Source organism: Mytilus edulis, chromosome 11 (assembly GCF_963676685.1).
Source record: "Mytilus edulis chromosome 11, xbMytEdul2.2, whole genome shotgun sequence".
Taxonomy (NCBI): domain Eukaryota; kingdom Metazoa; phylum Mollusca; class Bivalvia; order Mytilida; family Mytilidae; genus Mytilus; species Mytilus edulis.
Genome location: NC_092354.1, coordinates 47289904 through 47317387, shown reverse-complemented (window position 1 = coordinate 47317387; position 27484 = coordinate 47289904). Strand labels below are relative to the sequence as shown.

General features: G+C 32.0%; 1 protein-coding gene across 1 annotated transcript; it reads right to left on the bottom strand.

The window, feature by feature from the left end:
- Positions 1 to 1764: 1764 nt before the first annotated feature.
- LOC139495700 (L-amino-acid oxidase-like) lies at positions 1765 to 23783 on the bottom strand. The gene is made up of 8 exons (XM_071284032.1): positions 23768 to 23783; positions 17851 to 18019; positions 14790 to 14987; positions 13802 to 13994; positions 10828 to 10932; positions 8560 to 8775; positions 6970 to 7084; positions 1765 to 2464 (listed from the first exon to the last, which is right to left on the bottom strand). Exons 2-8 carry the CDS (start codon positions 17975 to 17977, stop codon positions 1781 to 1783), a joined length of 1638 nt encoding a protein of 545 aa, XP_071140133.1. The 5' UTR covers positions 17978 to 18019; positions 23768 to 23783; the 3' UTR covers positions 1765 to 1780.
- Positions 23784 to 27484: the final 3701 nt, after the last annotated feature.

Here is a 27484-nt window from a genome sequence, read left to right as displayed (position 1 = left end):
CAATTACAGGGGGATTAAACATTTTAATGGTACAAAACCTTCTCACTTTTCTGAAACAATAGTATAACACCATAACATAGAAAGACACATTGTAAAAGATCATTTGGAATGGCTTAACTCAATCTAAAAACGGAGTTAATGTATTTGTGAGCCCTTCCGATGCACATCGTTTGATTTGCGAATAGAATGTTATTTATTTTTCCACTGAATTTGCACATGAATTTTATGATTTCATGACCATTTGTTAAACCTGCGAGAACGAGAATAAGTCTTTCAGCTACAAATTCAACCTACATTTCTGAAATTGTGTATTGATAAAAGAAAAACTGATACATACATGTCGGGTTTCTGCTGAATGTGAACCCGTGTATTATAACCTTGCAATATCAACAGCTTTTTATTATTCAGTTAATGTACAATTTTTCACTTTGCAATGATGTCCTTAGCTACTTCGGCATGTGTTTGACAATTCATATCGGATAATTGTTAGAGCAGAGCGTAGGACTTTTAGTTTGAATAAATAATTGTGGATTCTTACCATAAGTCACTCTTAAGTGGGTAAATTTCTAATTTTGCAATGTTCCCAGTAGGTGTCTGAATTTCTTATATTCATGAAACACTTACTTAAAGAATTTTATATCATGATCTTGTTCATCGTCGTTTAATCGTAGTTTCAAATATTACAAGAGTCAGACCTCATTTACAAAGCTTTCATGGCAAAATGATCTTTTATTTTAGGATTTATATTCTAAAATTCAGAGCGGTCGTGCTGAATTATGGAAACGCATAGCAAACTTGAAACAAACTGACAGAAGACGATGTTGGCTTTAGATGAATTTGGCTATTTATTTTAGGTATTTTTAACATATAGCTCTTCAACGATTTTCGGTACTTATACATCTTCGGATTTCAAATGTTTGGCTTTGAGCGTTCCTGATGAAGGTAAATCCGGAAAAGCGCTTCGGACGCAATAAATTATTAAACGTGTTGTTTTATATTTTTACATCACTGGGTCGATACCTCTGCTGGTGGACTATCAGTCCCCGAGGGTATCATCAGCTCAGTAGTCAGTGCTTCGGTACTGACATGATTAAACAAACTTCCGTTTATAAATTTTGAAATTATTATGAAACTAAGGTTTCAACTCCCTCAGGCAAAGTTGGCTTTAGATGAATTTGGCTATTTATTTTAGGTATTTTTAACATATAGTTCTTCAACGATTTTCGGTACTTATACATCTTCGGATTTCAAATGTTTGGCTTTGAGCGTTCCTGATGAAGGTAAATCCGGAAAAGCGCTTCGGACGTGTTGTTTTATATTTTTACACAGGTAGCCTTTATATAAAAACTAAATATAAAACAACTAAATGCAACGAAAACTAGAGTGCAAGGACGCAAGGCACTTCTTCAAATGTTTGAATGACAGTTGCTGTTTATTCCTTACAGGGTATTTGTAGATTAAAACTTCACACACACAATCTATATAAGTTAACTTAAACCCCCGAGAAGCAAACACAAAAGGCTAAATACTGTATGCTCTGTCTTTCGTTTTTGTGGTTTCTAGACTGTTGTTAGTCATTTAGTTTTTCTACATTTTGTCTATGATGCCTTTTTTTTAAATTCATGATTTTGAATTGTCTACTAGGTAAAAAAGAATGTATCAACTGTCTTCTTTGTTAATTAATAATCAAAACTCTTTGAAATTCGTTTGTACATTTAGGCTTACAGCGAAGATCTAGGGGTGGAAATAATTACAACATAAACATAGAGTTTTTATTATTTTATTTTGGTTTCAATCCAAAATATGGCATAGCAAGTTCAACTGCTTGTAGCGCTGCATTAGACCAAAATGAGAAGGAACGCGCATTAAAAGCGTTTGAAACCACAAAGACATCATCGTTGGCAGACGGTTTTGTCATTTGCCTTTCAACCGACGGCCATATATATCCCGGCATCCAAATCTGCCATGCACCACCGTACGGATAATTTTCCCATAGATATGCAGCTGCTTTGGTTGGCTGAGGTATGTTTTCAACAGGTATTTTATATATATCAGCCAAATATTTATGTGCAACCTGTTCAAATTCTTTTCCCATTAAGACAAAGTGACCATGAGGTTCATTTACATACCCTCTGGTAAATAATTCGTCCCAGTAAGGTATATCACTATCCGTGTACATAGCTTGTAGTACCGATTTCTGAGGGTTTGATTTTGATGTACCAAAATCGTACGTTTGCCTTAACGGACTGTCTGAAATCATATAGTCAGAATAAACCGGGGATGTTCTCCACCAGGGATAATCATAACTGAAATAAAGCTTTGCTGCGGGAATATCTTTTACTGCTTTTGTTAAATATTCTCTAATACGTGGTTGTTGAAGTCCCTCCCAGTCCAGTTTTTCAAGTGAAAATCTATTAGTTGCCAGTATGACTTTTTTAGCACACTCCATCGTAAACGTTTCAGGCTAAAATAAAATAGAAAAATAACCACTACTTTATTGCATGAATAATACACATGTTGTTTTAATCGTTCTATATGATATGGTATGTGAATATTTATAGTGTTCGGGCAATGTTGAGCCAAGATGAATTTTGCTATACTTTTCATGTACTATTAGACCATATACATTTGTAGCTCTTAACATTTTTTTTTTTTTTAGAAAAGTTGACGTTTTTGTTTTTTTGATGATGTAAAATCAGGAAAAGGCGCTTTAAACGCAACACACGAAACAAGAAAAGTTTCATGTTTGTATATAGACGTTATATTACTATTTGTGCACAGCTTCGCATAGAATACCATATAATTGATTAATCAAAAGGTGTCTTTCGGTAACTGGAGGATTGGTTGATGGCTTTCATAATTTTGGGTATAAACGTTCGTGATGAAGTTAAATAAAACATAAGCGTACTGGAAGCAACATATGTATTAAGTTTTAATGCATTTCAGATTAACTGCTTCACAGCTGCGCAAATTGTATACATGTATCATGGAAAAGAAAAACCATATTGTCTCAGCTCATGCTATTACCCAACTATTCGGCGAGTCTTGTTGGTATAGTATGTAGAATATTTGTAGGTCAAATTTAACACCACCCACAATGTATTCATATGGCATTACAGTGAGTTGACTATATGTGTTACCGTTTACCTGTAGCTATTGTTCAACCAGATTGAAACATTGACAATGCAATAGGGACATTTAAATTGACCAGTTGGTTTGGTAGATTTAAATCTACCTTGATGCTACCTGTACAGTTTTTCATTCACCTAACCAAAACTTTCAGCATGCTTTTTTCCTGCAGTATTTCTTATCCTATCACTTCACCTGTTTAATTGTTACTGTTGTAGTATAACTGAGATAGTTTTTTTTAAACTTATAAAAAAAATTATATGGCATCAAGGCTTCAATTTTTATCTTTGTTGAATAACATAATATGCATTCAGTCTAAATTAGTTTATACATGGTATGAATAATGCTAGAATATGACTACTTATATTTGATAACTAGACACACACTTATTTCATGTTCTTACATTAACTAAACACTGTGAATTTGATGATAAAAAAAAACTTTTCTCATGTTTTTTTTATTAGAGAATCCTAAAACAGGCAAAGAAATTAACATTGTTATAAGTCTTTTTGTTATGGAAATGGATGTTTTCCCTGGAATAATTAATCATTCAAATGCCAAAAAACATAACATGTAGACGGAAAAAGAGATTTTTTTTTACTGTCTTTTAAAATTTTAGAAGAGGGCAACATATATATTTTTATAAGGGAATTTAATTGCATGTCATATAATTCACTACATTTCCTCTTTAATGTTTTCATAGCCAAATACTATGAGAGCTTAGATTTCTTGTATATTGTTGAAAAAAACCTTCTTAATATCTCTTTGGCTTTTTAATGGGAAATAACTCAAAATATATTGTTTTTGACATATTCCTTGTACAAATTGTTAATGTATATTCATATTGAAATATCAAAATCATATTTGAATGAATTATTTTATTTACTCTACATATTTTACATCTGATCATCCAGTATTCCATTTTCTTTATCAGAAATAATTTATAACATTTTTCTAATTTTATGAACATGATGAAAGTTTTCGCATATTTGTTCATGCTTTTGACTATATAACTAGACTTTCTCTCTATATGAGTATTCTGTTATATTTCCCATGATATATATCCTAAAATCAGGAACAGAATTTTGCAATATTTGATTATTTCCATTATCACATTTACAATGAGTATCCTCACTTTACAAATATTTTGGATAAGTTTATTCATATATTTTCACTATATCACTTGATTTTATTATATCCACAGTATTCAGTTTTTTTTTCATTTACATGTATATATTTCAATCAAACAATTTTAGTTTCAGAACTTTATAATGATTACTTCCAATTTCACCTTCATATTATCCCAACATTAGGAATATTTTGAATATTATTAATTTACTTTTTCATTTCACTTTATCACTACATTAGACTATATCCACTTTATGAATTTAACATTTTGTTTCATTGCCATGATAATTCCAATGATATATATTCCATTTAAACAGGTGAATCAATCTTATAATATATCCCAAAATTTATAATGAATGTGTTGCAATTATTTCTCCTTCTTGCATTCACGTTTGATTTTTTATAACCTTTTAGATAACTTATTCCATATTATGCAAATTGAATTTCCATCAATGAACACAGTATTTTTTCCACAAAAATCCTCTTATAATAAATTTCAAAGAAAAACACTGCAAATATCATAATTCAAAATGAAAATCTTGAAAGCACATTATAAAGAAATGCACAACATATAATCCATCTGAAAATTGAAACTGAAATCACCTGGATAGCTTTTTCATGTGTCACTGACAAATGGACAATACTATGTATGAGGGTTACAAATTTAAAGAATCATTTATTATTTAAAACAGTTTTAATTTTCATGCATATTAATATGCAGTTAACAAAATATTTTACTGATTAAGATTTTTTGGTAAATTTTAGAAATATTATCAATACTGGGGATTTAAAACAATGAAAACCTAAAAACATTTCTACCCTTTCAAATTTTTGATAGAATAATCCTAGGTAAAGAAAATTTTTAGGAAAAAAGCATGCTGAAATTTTAGGTTAGGTGAATAAATTTTTTTACAGGTAGCATCAAGGTAGATTTAAATCTTACAAACCAACTGGTCAATTTAAATGTCCCAATTGTATTGTCAATGTTTCAATCTGGTTGAACAATAGCTACAGGTAAACGGTAACACCTATAGTCAACTCACTGTAATATGAATTTACCGTGTAATAATTGGTCGATGCTGTTAAAAATTCAAATTATACATTTGGTTCGTTCAATACGCTTTTCTTTTATTTAACTTCACCAAGAACGTTCAAACCCAAAATAATGAAATCAAAAAAGTAAAATAGAAGAGAATTATCCAAAAAGGATAAACAAAAGGATAATCGAAAGGATGACCAAAAGGATAATCAAAAGGATGAACAAAAGGATAATCGAAAGGATGACCAAAAGGATGAACAAAAGGATAATTAAAAGGATGATCAAAAGGATAATCAAACAAAACAATTTACAAAGTGACAATGTGAAAATAAAAAGAGTTCAAAAGTACAAAACACATCATAGATTAGACTGAGTCACACGAATCACGCCACAATCCGGGTGAACTATCAGTTGCTCCCGAAGGACAAGCAATATTCTTGAATACTTATGGTTTAATTGGGAACGTTATTCCAAGTACACGTAGAACTACGCGAAATTAAACGATAACGCTTTCGCCAGGATACATAATACATTGATTTGATAGCAGAAAGGTCAGAAAGATGAAATTTGAGATTGAGTCACAAAAGCAGGGGCCTGCGTTTATATTTAACCTGTGTTCATAGAATATTCACTTTCAATGCAATGTAAACTAAATGAAATAACTCAACGATGGCAGTAAACACATAGATAAGATGAAATTTAACGTCCATATTTCCAGAGGAAATAATGCTTCTCGCACAACACAAAGAACGCCCACTTTACCATGGGTTTTAATGTCGAGTATAAGAAGACCAGTTAACCATATTTGTATACCGATGTAAAGTCTTTGAGTGCAATCAAAAATAACATCTGGCAAATTCATTCAGGATCTAAAGCGGATAGTGGATAGGATCAGTCTACCCATCCGGGGCAACAGAGAGCAAGCTAGGTTCTGGTAGTGTTAAAGTTGATCACTTAGTTGATGTCTTATTTTTTTAGAACTGTGTTTGTTGTTTTTCTTTTTATGATAGAATTGTCAGTTTATTTCGATTTATCAGTCTGAATATCCCTTCGGTATCTTTTGTTTCTCTTGTATGTGTTATTACAAGTACCTACTTCAAATTCATACATGTAAGTTGAATTGGGATAATCATTTACCATATAAAAAGTCCCATATATACCAATTGATTGGAAATTACAAATATGTGTGTATCATGATTTCTTGTTTACAATGATTTAATATTTTGCCCCGTATCACCGATTTTTCTTTTCATATGTTTCTTATAAGTAGCTCATAAAAAGTTCATTACAATATATCAACAGATATTAGATTTTTTTCTGATGATTTCAGTTCCAAGTCATGCCAATGAAAAATTTAAGCGACAGCCATTTCCCGCCATCTAAAAAAATCAAAGATCTAAAACAAAATTACCGTAATTCTATTTATTAAGCTTGTGTTGTTCCTTAGCTAAATAAAGGCACCAGTAGTATACCGCTTTTCAAAACTCGTAAATCCATGGACAAAAAACTAAATCGGTGTAACAAACTAAAACTGAGGGAAACGCATTAAATATAAATGCTCTTGTGACTATAAGTATCAATTTTGAATTATAGATATTCAATATCCCCTAACTACGAGGTTAGTAGGTTGTGCTCGTACATTCTTAACATGATTAAGATATTATATAAATTACCTTTGGGGCCCAAGTGGTACTGCTTCTAGTGATTGTAGGTTGAAAAAATAGGCTGTAATATCCATCTTGTCTTTTTCTAATAGCTTGAAGGTCGTGATTCAGCTTGAGAGAATGCCTTCAATGAGTATTGTAGTATTATTTTAATGCGAAAAATGACGAATGAAAATGTAGAAATAAATTGAATGGGATTTGGAAACAGGCTTAACCTATGTAAGCCCTCTCCATAAATGAAAATGTAGAAAATTAAGTACTGATCAAATGAATGTTAATTAATTTGTGCATTAGTACAACTATACCCAGAAAAAAAATGGTTATAAATTCTAATTGACAATGAAAATACTGTAACTTAAGAATGTTCTCTGTTGAGTTTTAAAATAACAAGCATTTTAAAGGGGTGTAATAAATTGGTAAAATATGAAGCACGGAGATATAAGCCATTGAAAGTAAAAAAAAAGAATCACTAGATTTTTTATGAATTTAACACCTTTTTTCAGATCTAGTAAAAATGACAAGGATTCTTCAAGATTGTTTTTAACTCTGTGTTATACATATTATGAAAAAGGTCCGAATCCTTGTTTTTGAGAAATAAGCCATTGAAATTTGGTAAATATTGAGTTTCTCAAGATTTGCTTACGTTTAACATTAAACTCTTTTGTTACATTTAAACTAAAAAATACAATGATTATGTAAGATCTAATCAAATTATTTTCTAAATTAAATTATGTGAAGACCAGTTTTGGCTAGGGGGCAAAATTTTTAATATAAAACCTGAGGATTCATAATATCAAAGTACAAATCAGCAAATATCGTCAGTATCGTGCAGCTCAGACTGTGGGTTAAAGAAAATGACAGGTCTGCATCAACATGACACAATTTGAACGTGGAGAGTTGCTTTTCGCCATTTTCGCCACGAATATTTTGAACGTGTTCTAGTGTCAGCAAAAATGATCAAAAGATAAATTTTAAACAACTCGATATATATCTAACAATTCATAAATTTACCGTTTCAAAATGTAGTCATGTTGTATGATTATGTGAATGTATGTGCCCGTTTTTAACACATACCATTTGTATCATCTTATACCGTTTGTTCACACATAAAAATTAATGACAAAAAATACAAACTAGCTATGTCAATCTTACGTTCGAGAAGGAATCTCCATTGGTACCTTTAAACATATATTTATAAAAAAGAAGATGCGGTGTAAATGCCAATGGGACAACTTTTCACTAGCGACTGTTTCACGTGAATCGAATATACATGATCGTATGCTTATTTGTTTGGTAACACGATCAGATCTTGCTTAACGAATCTGTCTCTGAATTGGATCCACATATAAGAAAAAACGTTTTTGTTAAAACTTATATCAGCTTTCAGCCTTTAAAGTTAATTCGCCGTTTCAGAATATAATGCATCCTGGGTAATATTTTCAAAAGTGCACACCAAAACGTCCTGATTGGTTGAAAATGTCATTAACAATGGAAATTTAACCAATGACGTGACGTTATTTTCATTTTTGGGTACGAACAATGAAATTACCCATGATGCTTTAGATTCTAAAACGGCCAATTGGTCAAATTCAATCTCACCTTATACTTGCACGTAGAAATTCCTTAAGTAATTTAATTGGTACTGAGGCCATTCCTGTCGCCACAGTTAAAACTTCGTCACTAGAATTAGATGGCGGAGAGGTTTGAACAGCCATTGATGCACTGACTTCATTTAGTAATGAAGAAAAACCGTCAGTCTCTCTGATGTAATTCTGTGCCTCGGCGCTTAAATATTTATGAAATAAAGACTTGACACTGAAAAATAATACTAAAGAGTTAAGTTAAGATTGTCTACAATATTTTCTGATGACATGACAAATTCAGCATTGATTTGAACAGGTAAAATTGAGAATGGAAATGGGGAATATGTCAAAGAAAGAACAACCCGGCCAAAGAGCAGATAACAACCAAAGTCCATTGATGGGGCTTCAACGCGGCAAGAAAATTCCGCATCCGGAGGTGGTCCGCAGTTGGCTCCCAAATACAATTGTGTACTATTTCAGTGAAAATGAAACGTTATACTAAACTCAAAAACCAAAATTATGTTAGTAGTCCATGTGGGTTTTTAAATGCTCTATTTGCCACTGTGCATTAAGAAAATATCGATGTTTGTTTGACGGATAGGTAAAGGAAAATAATAAGAAATAGAATATGATTCTTTTTACCTCTGATAAACCAAAACTCTATATAAACATTAAACAAAGAACTTCTATGTACACAAAACTTTGCTACACATTTCGCCACAGTTAATTTGATGCGACTGTCATAGAAGTGAGAGGTTTAGCTAGCTTTAAAACCAGGTTCAATCCACCATTTTCTACATTAGAAAATGCCTGTACCAAGTCAGGAATATGACAGTTGTTATCCATTCGTTTGATGTGTTTGGACTTTTGATTTTGGACTTTCCTTTTTGAATTTGTCTTCGGAATTCAGTATTTTGTGTTTTTACTTTTTTCATAACATGTGAAAATCAAGTGGATTAATAAATTTACAACAATTAAAATCTTTGAAAATGCAATCGAACTCAAAACACTACAGACACACGTTTAATATTTGTACCAACATTTATGTCATAAAAATATTATAGTTACAGCACAACAACGCAAAGGAACATATAATTCAATAATGAACAAGATGTGAATCAATATCAAAAGCTGGAGTTGGTATTTCAATGTAAAAGTGCTATTTTGTTTTACAATTTCCAAAATACGATATAATAACCCACAAAATGACAGAAAATAAGCAAATTGGCAATACCTACACAGTTTTTATTTTTCGATTCTTTGAAGTTTATCTTGTTGCCGTTTTTTTTAACATTTTTTTTAGCATCGTAGCACCTGATATCATCTAAGTTTTTGTTGTGTTTTATGTACTCTGGATTGTCGTTTTGTCTATTTCTTTTTTAGCCATGACATTGTCAGTTTATTTTCGACCTTTTGAGTTTGAAAGTCCATGTGACATTTTTCGTCTATCTTTTAGGTTTATTTTGGGTATAGAAGTGAAAACGTTTCTCGCTACATTGAAGATACATTGCTGCCTTTTCGGCTGTTGTTTGCTCTATGGTCGGGTTGATGTCGCTTTGACATATTCCCCATGTCCATTCTCAATTTTATATTTCTTTATTTTTTAGTCAATTGAAGTGAAGGTTTTAAAAAATATAATAGAAAAAAATTACGAACTCAAAGAAAAAATCTCAATACATAATCAATTAGCAAAACTAAGTTAAACTGCTAATATAACAACCTACTAAATGGAGTCATTAGGGAGTAAAATTTGCTACACACTTGTGACCACTATAACGATATAATAGTTGTACTACGGCATCGGTGGCCGAGTTTGTGAGTATTCAAACTACCGTGACACTAGCCTGTTGTTAGAAACTAGGCGCAACAATTGATTGTTGATTGTTGGTGTTTTAACGCCACTGCTTAGCGCCACTTTTAGGATATTTGTGGCGGCCACTTTCTATTGGTGGAAGTATCTGGAGTGCCATGGGTCTTAGATAGAAAAACTGACAATCCTAGTCAATTAAAATTTGAGTCGAGTGCACCTGCACGTGCGGAGTTCGAACTCACAATCTCAGTGTTGACTGGCTATTGATTACAGTAGAAGACCTACTTATACCACTTTGTATGCAAATGATGTTACTGCTTTACCATTACACAAGGTACATCGAATTTTGTATTTACAGTTATATTGTAGGTTTCAAAATTAAAAGCATTTATATATATATTTCGACGATTTGTCACTTGATTATTGTGAAATCGATTTTCGATTAACAGTATTCAATTTCATAGTTAAACATACCTTTGCTTATACATATACACTCCACTTCTATCTTTGACATAAAACTTTTTAGCAGCTTCTGGAACATTTGTTGTTAACACATCGGTGTTATTCCTAAACAACTCCCTTAAAAGAACGATTAAACATTACAAAAAACCATAAGTTTTATTTTCATTCAAATGATGCAGATTGATTGTTAATTAGATAATAGTCTGTTAAAGTAATATTTAAGTAATCGTTAATGTCCCTCGTGGAATTGTACTGACATGTGCAACATTACAAATTCAACAGGATCTGATCACCCTCGGGAGCACCTAATATGATCCACTGTTGAAGATAGATATAGGAAGATATGGTGTGAGTGTCAATGAGACGACTCTCCATCCAAAAACAATTTATAAAAGTATATCATTATAGGTCAATGTACGGCCTTCAACACGGAGCTTTGGCTCACACCGAACAACAAGCTATAAAGGGCCCCAAAACAGCTAGTGTAAAACCATTCAAACGGGAAAACCAACGGTCTAATCTATATAAAAAAACGATACACGAGAAACACGTATACATTAGGTTTGAATTTCTTTTTTTTTCTTTTTTTAATGTTCTTTGTTTCCTTGTTGATTTGAATTGTTTGCCGTGAGTTTGTCAATTTTTCCTTGACACATGAGTTTGAATGTCACGTTGACGTGTAAATACTATTTTGGTTTTGAATTCACAAAGATTTTGCCTTCGAGTATCACTTTTAGTTTTCTAGCGTATCAACAATCGAGTAACTACTTGTTTCGGTTCTTGGATGAAGATTCATTGTTGTTTTGATTGCAATTTACTGTTAAAATTTCGGAAATCTTTTTGAAATAGATAATATATATCCCCCATGCAAAACTCTGATTCCTAGATCTGGTCCGAATATGGTTATACTATTTGTCCTTTTTTTGGTTTGATCTTCATTTCGACGTTTCGGTTTCGAATGTACAAATATTTTGGCTTCGACCATATATCAGTGATGAGGCATCAATGTTTGTAAATGCGCATCTGTTTCATTAAAATTGGTACCGTTTATGTTATTAAAATATCAATTAAATAATTGAATGCAGTACTGCTTTATTTCTTAATTAAAAGTTTACTTTACTATCTAGCCAAACGCACCTTTCCACGAAGAGAGTTTATAGTCAATAACTCATTTATTTGTTTATGCATTTGTTTGTATCATCTTGCTATTGATTAAAGCCTCCGTGACAGTTCTCGCCAATTGAAATTTTCTCTTGATTTTCTTGTGTTTTTCATGAACTTGTGTTCTTATCTTTTCCTCCTTAATTTACTCTGTGGATTTTTTTCAAATTCTATACTGTTTCCAACTATTCCTGCTCGTATCTTGAGTATTGGATTTCCATCATTATCTTGTTCACCGTTTTAATCTCAAATATTTAATCTTGTCTTTATATTTATTTCTCAGGTACCTCAAATCCTTATTGTCTTCTTTGTATTTCAACCTACTTATATATTTGTTTACCTTGATCAATGGTATTGTTTGTATCTATAATATTAGAGGTAATCGCAATATTTGATTATACAAAAACAGACTAGGCGTGACTGAACAACGAATGCATTAGACAAGTGTATAGTTTTCTTTGTGTATTTGCATATGAATATATGTGTATTGCACACAGTTTTTAAACTGACATATCGTCACGTTGAGAAGATTGATGTGCACCTTTGTAATTATGAGGTAGCCTAAAATTATTTTAAATGAACCAGGTCTATGATTAATGGTTATATGTGACACACTAAATTAGTTAAAAGTGACAATTTGAAGGCCAAAATCTTTAGTTGGCCCTATGTAGTGAACGCCCGGTGAGATTATAGGAATTCATCACAACCGGAACTGGACACAGACCACACTTAATTCCTCTTTTAGTTCTTTATAACGTTTTGTCGCATTGAAAACATGCAATTCCCTAATTTTTTTTGTCAAATATTTTGTGTATGTAATGTACAGTACAAGTCTAAAAATATATATCAAACTTTCAAAAACATTGCATGTTTACGTCATGCAAATTTGGCCAATGAACATCCATACCTCTATAGATAAGTCAAGACATACTTCGAAAACTGTAAATATTACCTTTTTGCACCTGGCCTAATCAAGCTTTCCTTATCAAAATCAGTTCGAATAAAACATCCAAAACTTTATTTCAGCTCTCTTCTTTCATTTCAACCCCATTAAAACTAATAAATGTATTCGAAAGGGAAAGAAACAAAATAAAGAAAAAAATACACTTGAATACAAGGGAACTTTATACCCTTTATAACACCTTAGCCGTATTTGGCACAACTGTTTGGAATTTTGGATCCTCAATGCTCTTCAACTTTGTAATTATTTGGCTTTATAAATATTTTGATATGAGCGTCACTGATGAGTCTTATGAAGACGAAACGCGCGTCTGGCGTACTAAATTATAATCCTGGTACCTTTGATAACTATTGATCATTAGTTGTGGTCTAGAGCCAACGATTCCAAAGGTAAAATGTTGAACAAGTCCTTCAAAAGGCGCTGCATATGCACCAACACTATTTGCATATATATATATATACGATTTGATTGAAAGGAATTTACTTTTTGCACTAAGTAAAATTTATTAAAATACACCTATCGTAAATACATGTTTTATAGCTATTAACGTGTACTTACTATTTAAGTGCATTCCATAGATTAACGATACACGTTGAGTTGACAATTTAGAATTGATTAAAAGGAATTTACTTTTTACACTAAGTAAAATTTATTGAAATACACCTATAGTAAATACATGTTTTATAGCTATTAACGTGTACTTACTATTTAAGTGCATTCCATTGATTAACGTTACACGTTGAGTTGACAATTTAAAGTAGGTTTCACTTTGTAAATTGGACAAGGGAAAAAACGACTGAGAAAAGATTTTCTGTCATTGCTTCGACCTCTGTCAACGTTGATCTTATTTGATAATTTAATTACCAGTTCAGTTGACTAACTGTTTTCTGCTCGTTAGGTTGTAGTCTGTATGGTGTTTTATTTCCACCTAATTCGCTGTAACGCAAGTGGACTCCCCGCACATTGACAATGGTGTCTGGTGATGGTCCAGAGCCTAAATCAAATCTTTTAATCGGTAGCCCTAACTGCTGTATGGTTTCATATAGCAATGCGTGTGCTAAAATGAATGGATTAACAATTAAGAAAAAGTGATAATCATTATGTTCTAAACCGTAAATATAAATCCCTTAACTGTCGTGTGGTTCTATGCAGTAATGGATAAGCTAAAATAAATAGATTAACAACTAAGAAAAGTATAAGTCGTAATATTCTAAAATCTAAATTTAGATCATGAACTGAACAGTGAGATCGTATAGTCAAAGTACTATACATTTGCTGTCTTTTGATAAGGCAAATCGAATGTTTTGATTGGAATATCTAACAGTTGTAAGATTAATGTTGTATAACATGGGTTAAAAAAAGGATAACTTACAAACAAATGAAAATATTAACAACTCATATATATACAAAAATGAAATGACAAGGTACTTTCTGGGAACGAGGTTGCTCTTTTGTGAACCCTTCTTAAGTCAATATATATGTACAATGTGAGTGAAAAAAATACAGCATCTATGAAATATTTTTCCAACTTGATAGAAAAAAAATGAGAGAAGTTTACATACAAGTGAAAATTGTGAATTAACTGCATGATGAAAGACTAAGAATTAGTGTTGTATGGTTATAAAGATAGCAGAAAAAATAAACGGTCAACGTTATAAATATCATAAGTTAATCAGTTAGGTTCTGTGTCATTGTTAGATAGTTGGAAATATTATATTTCTATGACCTAAGAACCGTGCCACATTAATATGGGATTGTATGATGAAAACATGGTGACATCATCCATTTTTTTAAACTTTTTTCTGTTATTTTTTTTTAATAATTTCTCACATATCATATCATATAAACTAACCTTCACGGTAGAATCTCATAGCCCCCAATTCAACATTAATATCTGGAGTATTTGGGAACTGTACTGTGAACATTCTTCCTCCAACTCGGTCTGAGAACTCGTATATAGATATTCGTTTATTTTGATGTCTCAATCGCCATGCAGCATATGTCCCGGCTATTCCTGCACCAATTATGGCTATGTCGTCACATTGGGGTTCTACAATATTAACATTATATAGAAAGATGATTTGTTTGTATACACTTTATTTCTACACATAAGCATGAACTTAGAATGCAGAAAAAAGGTTATAGAATATATTTGACGAGATTCAAAATGTAAAGCACATGAAATTATGTAATAGTAATATGATCACTCTTGTTCTCTTTCAGACGAGCACTTAAACCCTGCCAAAGTGATGCATACATTTAGATGTTCGGGATGTACAAGTATCAAGCAACGACCGATCAGAATGGCAATCCGTTGCCTAGTGAAGAGAGATAACCACGTTCTCTGCATGTTTATAACCGTAACATTAACCCTTTGAATGGTCCGTTGGCGACCTGTTGGCACCTAACTCATTCGATGTTCAGGAACTTTTAGCTGCTATGCAGACTTTACAAAGCGTCACATGTGCCTGGGATGAACTATGCTTATGGCAAAGAACGTCTCGTACTTTTTTGGTTTTTGAATATTTCATCGGACGATACCAAGACCTACTTGATAAATAATCCGTATCAACATGAAAAAATAATACATGATGGTTTTGAAGTAAAGATTCTAGGTACTGACATTGTTTATCATATTAACTTCATGTAATAGTGTACTTATATTATTTGTCTTGGTAAATCGTTACTGTTTAGGCAAAGTGTGGTGGGTATCTCCATTTTGCGTGGCTTGGTACTTATAAAAACGCCAATGTGTTGTTGTACTGTAGTGTTGTTTTGTATTCTTGACCTTACTTTTGTTTATGCTCTTTGTCTAAATGTCATTTTGTTTTTCTTTGTTTTTAACGTGATTAACACAATGTTGACTGCTCTACTCCTATTTTGAACATTTGTCCGTATGATATTTGTTTGTTTTGTTTACATACTAATAGAATTTTATGCAACTACACGTATCATTGAAGAGAGAGGATTAGCTGGCTATAAAAACAGGTTCAATCCACCATTGTCTTCATAAGAAACTGCCTGTAACAAGTCATGAATATGACAAAAGAGATGATTTCAGCTTCCAATTGTGAACTTTCCATTTCTAAAGAGCAACATTCCAGCAGCACCTGCATATAGGGTATATATCTCCCAATTAATACGATATTCACGTGCTTGCATTTACTATCATGATTTTCTTGATAGAGGGTTGCTGCTCACAAGGAAGCTATTAAACCAAGAGTTCCAAATGGTGAAGTTGAAATCATCTCTTCGTAAATTTTACGGACGCCATCACGAGTTGGTTGACCGTTATGGAATAACCGTTTCACAAATGATATAGAATATGTTCCCTACGTCGTAACTACAACCCCGTTCCCTTTCATGAATGTTACCTACTAAATTAGACTATTTACAGGGTGTCACATGTGGAGCAGGATCTGCTTAATCTGCCGGAGCAACTCAGATCACCCCTAGTTTTTGGTGGGGTTCGTGTTGCTTATTATTTAGTTTTCTATGTTGTGTACTATTGTTGGTCTGTTTGTCTTCTTTCATTTTAAGCCAGGCGTTGTCAGTTTATTTTCAATTTATGAGTTTGACTGTCCCTTTGGTGTCTTTCGTCCCTCTTTTGTTAGATATTCGTTTGATGTGTTTGAGCTATTAAATTTCGCCATTTCATAAGGGCGAACAAAACTTTCCGTTTTGAATTTTCCTCCGAGTTTTAGTATTTTGTGATTTAACTTTTTTCAGCTTTATGTTTCAAACTCTTTGATGACGTCAGTGATTTATATAGATTCAGTTTATCCGCATAAGGTTGGTGGTTATCTCCGAGTACTACGACTTTATTTATCAATAAAAACTGGTTTACAAGAAAGAGTCAAGTATGTCAAAATATATCATTACAATCAATCAGAGAACAAATGACATGTACGCAGAACTATAATTATTCGTTTTTATTTAGCACAAATTGGCCAAATCGTCAAGTCAGGCAGTATAATTGTGTGAATAGTTATCAAAGGTACAAGGATTATAATTTAGTACGCCAGACGCGCGTTTCGTCTATATAAGACTCATCAGTGACGCTCATATCAAAATATTTCTAAAACCAAATAAATACAAAGTTGAAGAGCATTGAGGATCCAAAATTCCAAAAAGTTGTGCCAAATACGGCTAGGGTAATCCCTGGGATAATGCCTGGGATAAGAAATTCCATAGTTTTTCGAAAAATTCAAAGTTTTGTAAACAGGAAATTTATAAAAATGACCACAATATTGATATTAATGTCTAAAAAGGATCTAAAACGTGTGTATAATGAGCTCAATAAAGAGTATAATGACTATGCGGTATAGGCTCATTGTTGAAGGCCGTACGGTGACCTATAGTTGTTAATGTCTGTGTCATTTTGGTCTCTTGTGGAGAGTTGTCACATTGGCAATCATACTACATCTTCTTTTTTATATCATCTAAGACGAATGAGAATACTTCATAAAAACTTGTCACGCGTTATAAATCGTTACAGCGGCAGTTAAATCAACAAGAAAAATTAGTTTCATTGTTTCTTAACCGTAAAAAGAATGAATCTCATAATTACTATTCCAAAACCTTTGAAAAAAGAAATTCTCACTAAACCGTAAAAGGAAATACTTCATGATGTTCACAACTCAAAATTAAAAGCTTTATAAAAGACGGTTATGAATTAAAATTATATGAATAAATAAACTAAAAAAGCAGAAAAGAATGAGGGGTCCTTATGCTTGTTTTCGGGATATTAGCCATTGAAAAGTTTCCGGGAAATGTTTCTATCTAGATTTTTCAAATATCTAACTTTGGCACATTTTTTCTTTGAACTAGGGATAAATAACAAGGATTATATTAGATATTTAAAAAATTGCTTTTTAATAGTAGAGTAGCAAACATTCTTAAATTTTACTTACCTGATCTTGTTGGGTTAATTGCATCATCGTCACCTTGCGATGCCGCAGGTTCAAGGGTCAACAGAAAGGCGATTAAATACTCCAATATTACCACAACAGATATTATTTTTCTTCTCTGTTGGCTCATTTTGAAGTTTAGTCCACATTACATTCAACGAGTCTTGGTAGACTGAAAGTATTAATTAGTATTAATTAGTATTCTAGATGCATTTTGCTTGTAACTCGCTTATCATCTGTTAATTAAATATTAATTAATTATATACACTGGAGATTGATTTGTCATAAAATGTTTTTTATATCCTGGTTCATTTATGAATATTAAAAAAAATACATAAAGTAATACATGATGTTTTGAATCAATGGATGTAAAACAAAAGATCACTTCGTTGTCAATTAACAATACTTTATTGACTATCACACCTATAACTTAATTATTACATAAGTTTGTCGCTTGACTCTTTTTTATGAAAAATCTCACACAATGATAAGAACCATTGCATTAAGAGCAGTTGCGAATTTGATCGCATTTTTTCGTTCGCATGTAATTGTCAAAATTTAATAACTGTTTTGTATGAGACTAAAACCAGACTGCAATGAAGCCACGAAACGCGAATTGATCTCTTGAATTATCCGAGGGTTGATTTTCTAAATGTAACGATAATGAAAATTCAAGTAGTGGTGAAAACAATAACTCATGACAAAAGACGATGAACGATTGGCTATTTTTGGGAAATCTAAAAAGCCAACTACTCGTAAGTCTTAGACACCCCAATATTATCTTGAATAGTGTTCTTTTTAGTCTGTTCGTTTCATTATACACAGCAAAAACTTTATTATTTTTCGCTTCGGAAACTACATTTTGTATTTGGTGGTTTTCTATTTCATGTTTTCAAGTTTCATCTGCGGTGAGGATTGACCTGAAATACTAGAAGACTTTGAGCAAGCTTCCAGTTTGAACGTTAGAAAATTATAAAAGCGCAATCGGCAGACAATACAGAGAGGAAAAGAGGGAATTTATAAATTAATATAGAATTAAAACATGTATTAACCAGGTATATTAGTACATCGTTAAACATTCTTCATATGAAATGACAAAAAAGATGCAGAAGACACTAAGTGAAGCGAATATTCAAAACTCAAAAGATGAACAAAAACTGATAACGTAATGGCATAAAAGACGAAATCACAAATGAAACAAAAACATAAAACACCAGAAAGCATAACAATAAATCAGGTTTTCACCAAAACTTTATTGACAAAAACTGCATCCTTAGTTTAAAACTTTGCAAACTCGCAAGTGTTTACGGAAGAAATTAGACTTTTGCAACTAAAACTAATATTATTAACTCATGGACTAGGATAGCACAAATATTCACAGATGGAGACAATATTGGAATATTTGTAAACTATTCTATTTCTATTAATATCTGAAGGTCTGGATAGAGGATTCTTCGTTTCATTATGAAATGTTTAGGGTATTTCTCTCTATTTTTTGCACATTTTTCTTTAATTCTTTTCTATTTTTAAAACCCCATTTTCTCAGTTCTTTAATTGTTTCCTTATTTTTCCATTTATCTGTGTTTCTTTATTCTTTAATACCCCTAGTATTCTTCATTTTGTAAACCTAAGTCAAACCCTGATGAACAATTCCTTGTTGTTGTGGTCTTGTTCGATTATAGAAGATGTCATCCCATCTTTAAGGGGAAATGTATGTTACACTGTCAACATTTTTTTTTAAATTTTTATGTATTGATTTTGACCTCGTCTGTCAATTTTATTTAAAATGTGTCTGTCACTTATGAATGAAAACAAATGGTGATATACGATTGGCATTAAAATCAAATGAAAATGATATTTCATCTAAAATAAACTATATATTTTTTTAACTGATACAAGGTTTTTCTATACATGACAATTTCATTTAGATTCACGTACGCATCTGTGCACCATATACTACACACGTTTGAACATTCTGACATAAGAGGGTCTTAATCGGAAAGGGGTGGATATTTCTGTATTCTTTATTTTGTTTAATCATCTTTCTCTAAATTTGCTCTCTTTTCTCTTTTCTGTATATTTAAGCATCCCAAGATTTTCCATTTTATATTTTTTTTGGGGAGGGGGTTGTCTATTTTGCTTTATTCTTAATATCGTGGACAATTTTGTGTAGATTCGACCATGTTATTTTTTTTTCTGTGAAACCCATACTGACCCTTATTTAATATCTTAACAGCTATTGTTAGTTCACAGTGCATATTAATTAGTAAACATTCCCTCAGGTAATTGTAAGACATTAATAAGTTATAATTACATACAGTTGTAGATTTAAATTTGTATTTAAAATATTTGACCTTTATAAAGCTGAAAATGAAAATATGTCGTCACTTCGGGGCTAATGTAAAGCGAAATATCGTGCTATAAAAATTGATCCTATAAGACAATATTTTTCTATTCTTAATATTGCATATGACAGTTGAGTCAGGAAATATGACAGCTGTTTTCCTTTCGTTTGATGTGTTTGGCTCTATGATTTTGCCATTTGATACGGGACTTTCCGATTTGAATTTTCCTTGTTAATTTACCTTTTTCATGACCTCTGTTTCATGAAATTGTGTCAATATCTACAAAATTTTTCCAGATGAATTCAAATATCCATATGAAGTTTTGTCTATATAAACATTATAAGTTTTAGGTGAAAAGAATGATATTTCTGTCTTGTTGTAGGGAGGTTATCTAAATTTACATTTTGTGTATATTGAGGCAATATTTCATTTGATATTTTGGATAATGATATCATTATTATTTGATTGATAATAACAAACAAACCTTCTTTAGTATTAATGCAGCAAGCTTAAGTAATGGTTATACTCAAAGTTTTAATAATAATAAAAAAAAAATTAAAAAAAAAAAATCAGAAACGCTCTCGTTTTTTTGGTAGATGTGAATATTTATTTGATTAAAACATATTTTCGTGCACAGTATTTCACAAAAAAACAATGTGATAGGAATAATTTCACAGTGAAATATTGTCATGTATAGTATTTTATAGTCCTTTTATAGTTGATGTGTTTCCCTCGGTTTTAGTTTGTGACCCGGATTTGGTTTTTTTAATCGATTTATGACTTTTGAACAGCTGTATACTACTGTTGCCTTTATTTATAGTAACATATTGTCTAGAAGGAGGTGACAAAGTGTCATTTCATAATGAAAAATCGCCCTGGACTGTGTAACACCGACAATACAAATCGTTGTATATATTGTACAGTTTCCACGAAATTCACTTTGACATGTACTTGTAGTACTAACAAAAAGAAAATATACTGTTTACAGCGGATTCCATTGAGTGTGTAGCAAAAGGTAATATATTTGGTTAGCTTGCTTGTTAGCTGAACCGTGAAGTCATTGTAAGGTAATGTAAACAACCCTACTTTAAGAATAGACGCATCTGACAGAAAATCAATCGATTTATCTGTTGGACTATGCTACTTCGAAAGGAGGGTAGTATACCTGACGTTATAACGACTTCACGGTTCAGCTAACAAGCAAGCTAACCAACGATATTACCTATCGCTACACACTCAGTGGAATCTGCTGTAATAGATGTTGATGTAATATAAATAATTAGATGACATGTCTGTTTGTGGTTTGGCGTGCGTGTGAACTATATGTTTACTTTAACTTGTATATAATTTATAAAACATAATGCATACTGATCAGATGTCCGTGTTTATATATTTTCCTAGGTCAGTGCAAATAGGTAATATTAGAAGAAGAGTTTACGATAGACTTTCGTCACACCTAAACAATTGGCCCCTTTTCTTTGTGTTTAGATTTTTTACAAGATAAGCCCCGGATTCTACCTCACTGCTCGATAATAACGCGACTTACCGGTTAAGCAGCAAGGATCACAGACTATTATAAATACCAACCCGGTGTATTGGGGTTTTTTCAGTCACCATTTGACGATTTTTTGGCGATCAATGTATAAGACATATAGAAGTGCTTGATCTCGAGAGAATTGGATGTAAAGTTGTTTTAGCTCGAAAAAGAATTTGATTAACACATCTTCTGCATCTTCAAGATTTACCACTAGACTTGCTCAATTGCCGTGAATTGGTCACTATAGAATATAACTTTACCATATAAAACCTTTGTGACAATACAGGAAAAGTATAACTATAATTAGGAATATGTTTTTTTTTTCTGTCGTGGCATGTTTGTTACATGTATTAATTGACATATTTTCCATTATAGACCAATATTGCAATCGTTTCCTGAAAACATTTAAGATGGAGGAGACATTTTGTCAATAAAAAAAACAATGGATCTATACATAACTTGTGAGTCATCTTTACAAAAATCATTGAGGTACCAATATAGATGCTTCATAATGCTAGTATTAATGTTCATGAACAAAATGTATGTGTCAATTTCTGACACTAAATGATGTTATTAAAGTCACACAAGCTTCTTGTCATTTTAATGTTATTGAAATTATCAAATGTATGACAGTTGTTATTCATTCGTTTGATGTGTTTGAGATTTTTATTTTGCTATTGATTAGGGAGCTACCATTTGATTTTTTATGGGGGGGGGGGGGGGGGGGGGGGGCTAGGATGAAAATTTTGTCCTGCATGTTTTTTTAGCTGTAATCTCTGTCCTGCCTTTTTATTTTTCACTCTGTCCGGTCCTGCCTTTTTTTTTTTTTAGTTTATCCAGACTTTTTTTTACCTCCATTGTCGTCCTGACTTTTTTTTTTTGGAAGTGTCTCATCCTGCCTTTTTTTTTACTCAAAACTCCTGTCCTGCCTATTTTTTTCAAATTTCATCCTAGCCCCCCCCCCCCCCCCCCCATAAAAATCAAATGGTAGCTCCCTTAGGGACTTCCGTTTTGAATTTTCATCGGAGTTCAGTATTTTTGTGATTTTACTTTTTATACTGAACTATGTCCACTGTGCAAGTTTTATTAGATATTTCTATGAATTTTGAACGTTTTATCGACCATTATATTTAATTTAGTTAATGTTAATTGCTAGCTTATCAAATTTCGAGTCTGTTATTGGAGTTGGAATGTAACTTTGAAAAATAATCAAAGAGCACCTTGAGCTCGTGGTAAGTGAGTGCATTATCAGCCATGATATTTGATGTTTGTATCTTTTTATATTTTACATCCGTTCCCATTAGTAAATTAAAATTTCCCTGAACAGTTGTTAAATAATTTGTTTTATCATATACTTAGCATTGCTATGATAGCTTTTGCATATGTGTAATGAGCGGAAGTACACAAGCCATAATTTCCCACCCGTGCTGATAACCCATATCATTTGCATCTCGTGCACAAAACCCATAATAGTACTTCCGGTGTTTCCGGTATCGGTTGTTTACTTTTCCATTGTGACGTCAGATGTTTTTTATGAAGACGTCAAAATTTACGGGAACTTTTATGGGGATAGTTTAGTACTTGCTAACAAATGCCATTGACAATTATGAATCATTTTATAGTACAACAAACATGGATTAGTAATGATCATAAAACTTTTCCAAATTTTCATTGTTTCAAAATGCCTCTATAGGAAATGTTACCATACATATATAAGGAGGTAGTGATGCTGTTGATGGACAATTATAGTATATTTGATTCATAATTTATTTTCTTTATAAAGTTTTTGACTATTTTAATTATTGCATTTGTTTATTTGCCTTACTTATAGATTATCGGTGATCATCTTAACGAGATTGATTTTCTCGCTTGAGCCGGGACGGTATATAAATATATACCAATAACAATGTTATTACTTTTTGTCGACTTCGAATGAAATTGTTCATTTTTTCCTAAGACATGAATCATCAATTTGATTTTATTATCCATCAGTTGACAACACTTTAATTTAATTGTTCAAAATACAATAAAAACTTACCTTTTGAGTGAATATTTATTCCAAGATTAAAACAACCTATTAGGTAGGTCTTTCATAAACAATTTACGGTCAACTCGACTTTTAGGAATCGATGAACCATGTCGTATAAATTCTTGTTAATTTCATGTCTTCATATTAATATTGTTTATAATGTTATTATTATGTATTTCATATTTGTTCGGATATGAATTATTTGTATGTAATGGAGAAGACGTTCTAAGTTGCAAAACTTGTGTCCAATCCTATTGTCAATGTTTTTTGGACAATAAAATATGTTTAATTTAAACTAAACTAATAAAAATTTTGATGGCATAAAAAATTTTCTTTTTTGTTTTTAATGTTTTACACTTGTTTTATCGTAAAATTAAGCCATTCAAGTATATAAACATATTTACTCTTTTTTTTTTTAATTTGAAGTTTCATATCACTTTAAGAGAATGAAGAACTGACTCCTCATCAAGTTCAATTATATATTGTTTAAAACAGTGACTTTTAAACAGGTCGGGACCACTACCTTATATGGAAATGCATAAATTAGCATACTTATGTTTTATCATATGTAATTGTTTATTTACATGTGACGCAATTTATTTTTACCTAGTAGGTTTTTGACCAATCCACTAAATGAGTCACAATGCATGATGGACTACTACGTGTTTACAATCAACCAAGAACACGTGTTATTTACTGAAATACAACACATTTTTTCGTGCAATGCGGGATTCACAATTTCGCTTAGTTTTTTATTTTGTGTATCCTCATTTATAGTTCGTGATATAAAGTATTACTTCCATGCTCAGATTAACGAAGAGTTGTTTCTATGCGAAGAAAAAAGGGTTTGAATTACCCGATATATAGCCATTAACATGTTTGATGATGGCACAGAGATTTCATGTATTTGTCAACCAGAAGCAACGAAACAACAGCGAAAAAAACACAATTACCCATGAGACAATACTGGTGTAAAGTAAGCCGTCGATAAAATGCAGCCGGTGCTGATATTCAAGAGTACAGCAATGTTCGTATAGATAATTAAAGGCAAATGTGGGATCCTTGAATTTTGTGTTCGTAAAAAAGGCGAAGAAATATTTACATAATTACATGGCAGTGTTAACAAAATCTATAAGTATTTTTGTTGGTCACATTTCAGTATATGGGACTTCCAAACTGTTCCCTTTTTTTGAAGGTAGTGAAGTCAGCAACTGTAGTTTCAGTTTGTTCTTTTTTTAACGGGCTCGGACATTTGCCAAACTGAATAAAATCATTACAGCTGATTTCTTAAACCTGAAAAGTAAAACTTTGGTTGGCTTGCTTTCTTTGTTTGTATAGTTGTTTATACAAGCTTTGAAAATAAGATTGACATCTTTAAACAATACATATATATAGGCATAGTTTAACTTGTATATTTTATATTTTGTACAATATACAAACAAAGCAAGCAAGCTAACCAAAGTTTTGCTCCACATGCATTAGGAAAAAAGCTGTAATGATTTTATCCATATGTATGTGCGACAAGGTGGAAAATTTGATATGTTTTGTGAAAATTGCAGCGTTGGATCTATAATAAAAAAGAAGATGTGGTATGATTGCCAATGAGACAGCTGTCCACAAGAAACCAAAATGACACAGAAATTAACATTTATAGATCACTGTACGGCCTTCAACAATGAGCAAAGCCCATACCGCATAGTCAGCTATAAAAGTCCCCGATATGACAATGTAAAACAATTCAAACGAGAAAACTAACGGCCTTAATTATATAAAAAAAAAAATTGAACGAAAAACAAATATGTAACACATAAACAAACGACAACCACTGAAATACAGGCTCCTTTACAATATATTTATTTTTGATGGGACAGATTTCTTGTCCTTTTATATATTTAATTGGGCTTTTTTTTTCTTTTTATTTTGTTTGGATTGTTTTACACAAGTAATTTTTGGGTCATTAATAGCTTACTTTTTTTGAAGGTAGTGAAGTCAGCAACTGTAGTTTCAGTTTGTTCTTTTTTTAACGGGCTCGGACATTTGCCAAACTGAATAAAATCATTACAGCTGATTTCTTAAACCTGCAAAGTAAAACTTTGGTTGGCTTGCTTTCTTTGTTTGTATAGTTGTTTATACAAGCTTTGAAAATAAGATTGACATCTTTGTGCGACAAGGTGGAAAATTTGATATGTTTTGTGAAAATTGCAGCGTTGGATCTATAATAAAAAAGAAGATGTGGTATGATTGCCAATGAGACAGCTGTCCACAAGAAACCAAAATGACACAGAAATTAACATTTATAGATCACTGTACGGCCTTCAACAATGAGCAAAGCCCATACCGCATAGTCAGCTATAAAAGTCCCCGATATGACAATGTAAAACAATTCAAACGAGAAAACTAACGGCCTTAATTATATAAAAAAAAACAATTGAACGAAAAACAAATATGTAACACATAAACAAACGACAACCACTGAAATACAGGCTCCTTTACAATATATTTATTTTTGATGGGATAGATTTCTTGTCCTTTTATATATTTAATTGGGCTTTTTTTTTCTTTTTATTTTGTTTGGATTGTTTTACACAAGTAATTTTTGGGTCATTAATAGCTTACTTTTCAGCATTGGACCTATGACTGCTTACTTTACTAAATTATGTTTTTGTTGGAAAGATGTCTCATTTGGCACTCATACCTCATCTTCTTATTTCTATATACAAAGCACGTTTTAGAAAAAAAAATAATAGGTAATATGGCACCCACTATGATCCAGAGACTTTTAATATTGGAGATATTTTACATATGTCAACAGGACAGCAGCCGAACGATAAAAAAACCTCTGAGGTATATTTTGTGATAAAATTAGCAACACACGGATATTATCGATGGATGAAACTATAAAAAATGTATTGAGCCATATACCGTACCCGCTCAGTGGCGGATCCAGGGGGGGGGGGGGGCGGGGGTTCCGGGGGATGGACTCCCTTTTATTGGACGATCAGTGAATTTGGATGGGGGACATGTAGTTGGAACCCCCTCCCCTTTTGTCCAGGGTTAGGACCCCCCCCCCCCCCCTTTTGAAATGGCTGGACCCGCCCCTGCCGCTTTCATAACACTTCTTTTTAGCATACTGAATATTATGATGTTCTTACTATTAGTTAAGGTCCTGATAAAAAAATACACATTCAGTACAGAAAGAAGTGTTTTAATGAAAGTTTCGTGTTTTTCTAGGCAGAAATGATTTTGCAATGACATTATACAGGTTTAAAAGAGCTCAAATGATTTTCTTACTGGACAGTGGTCACTTCATTGGATATTTCACTGTGTCATGTCGTGAAATTAATGCAGGTTCAATTCATAACAATGCACAAAACCGGTTCAACTACTTTTGTAAGGCGAAAAAGAAAGTCGAATCGTGAGACCAATAAACAATATTTTTTTAATCTGAGCATGCACATTGAAGATTACGTTATATATTTTACATTAAATATATTTGCAGAATAAAAACTTTGGTAATGAGAGTCCCAGACAATATATTAATTGACTGTTTTCCCACTAATTCCACGTGTTTTAAGTAGTAGTTTACTCGTAGTAGCCCACAATGCATTGTAGTTCATTGAGTCGATTGGTCAGTTTTTCAAGGCCATATTGGCCTTGTGTTTTGGAAATTACTATGCAAATAGAATGAAATTCAAAACAGTGTAGCTGTGGCCATTGATTGACACA

Coding starts and splice junctions, on each gene's coding strand:
- LOC139495700 (XM_071284032.1), bottom strand. CDS start 17,977: ATGAGCCAACAGAGAAGAAAAATAATATCTGTTGTGGTAATATTGGAG. Junction 13,995..14,789: donor TATGAGATTCTACCGTGAAG/GTTAGTTTATAT, acceptor CATTCATTTTAG/CACACGCATTGCTATATGAA. Junction 7,085..8,559: donor TTTCTACGTGCAAGTATAAG/GTGAGATTGAAT, acceptor TACTCATTGAAG/GCATTCTCTCAAGCTGAATC.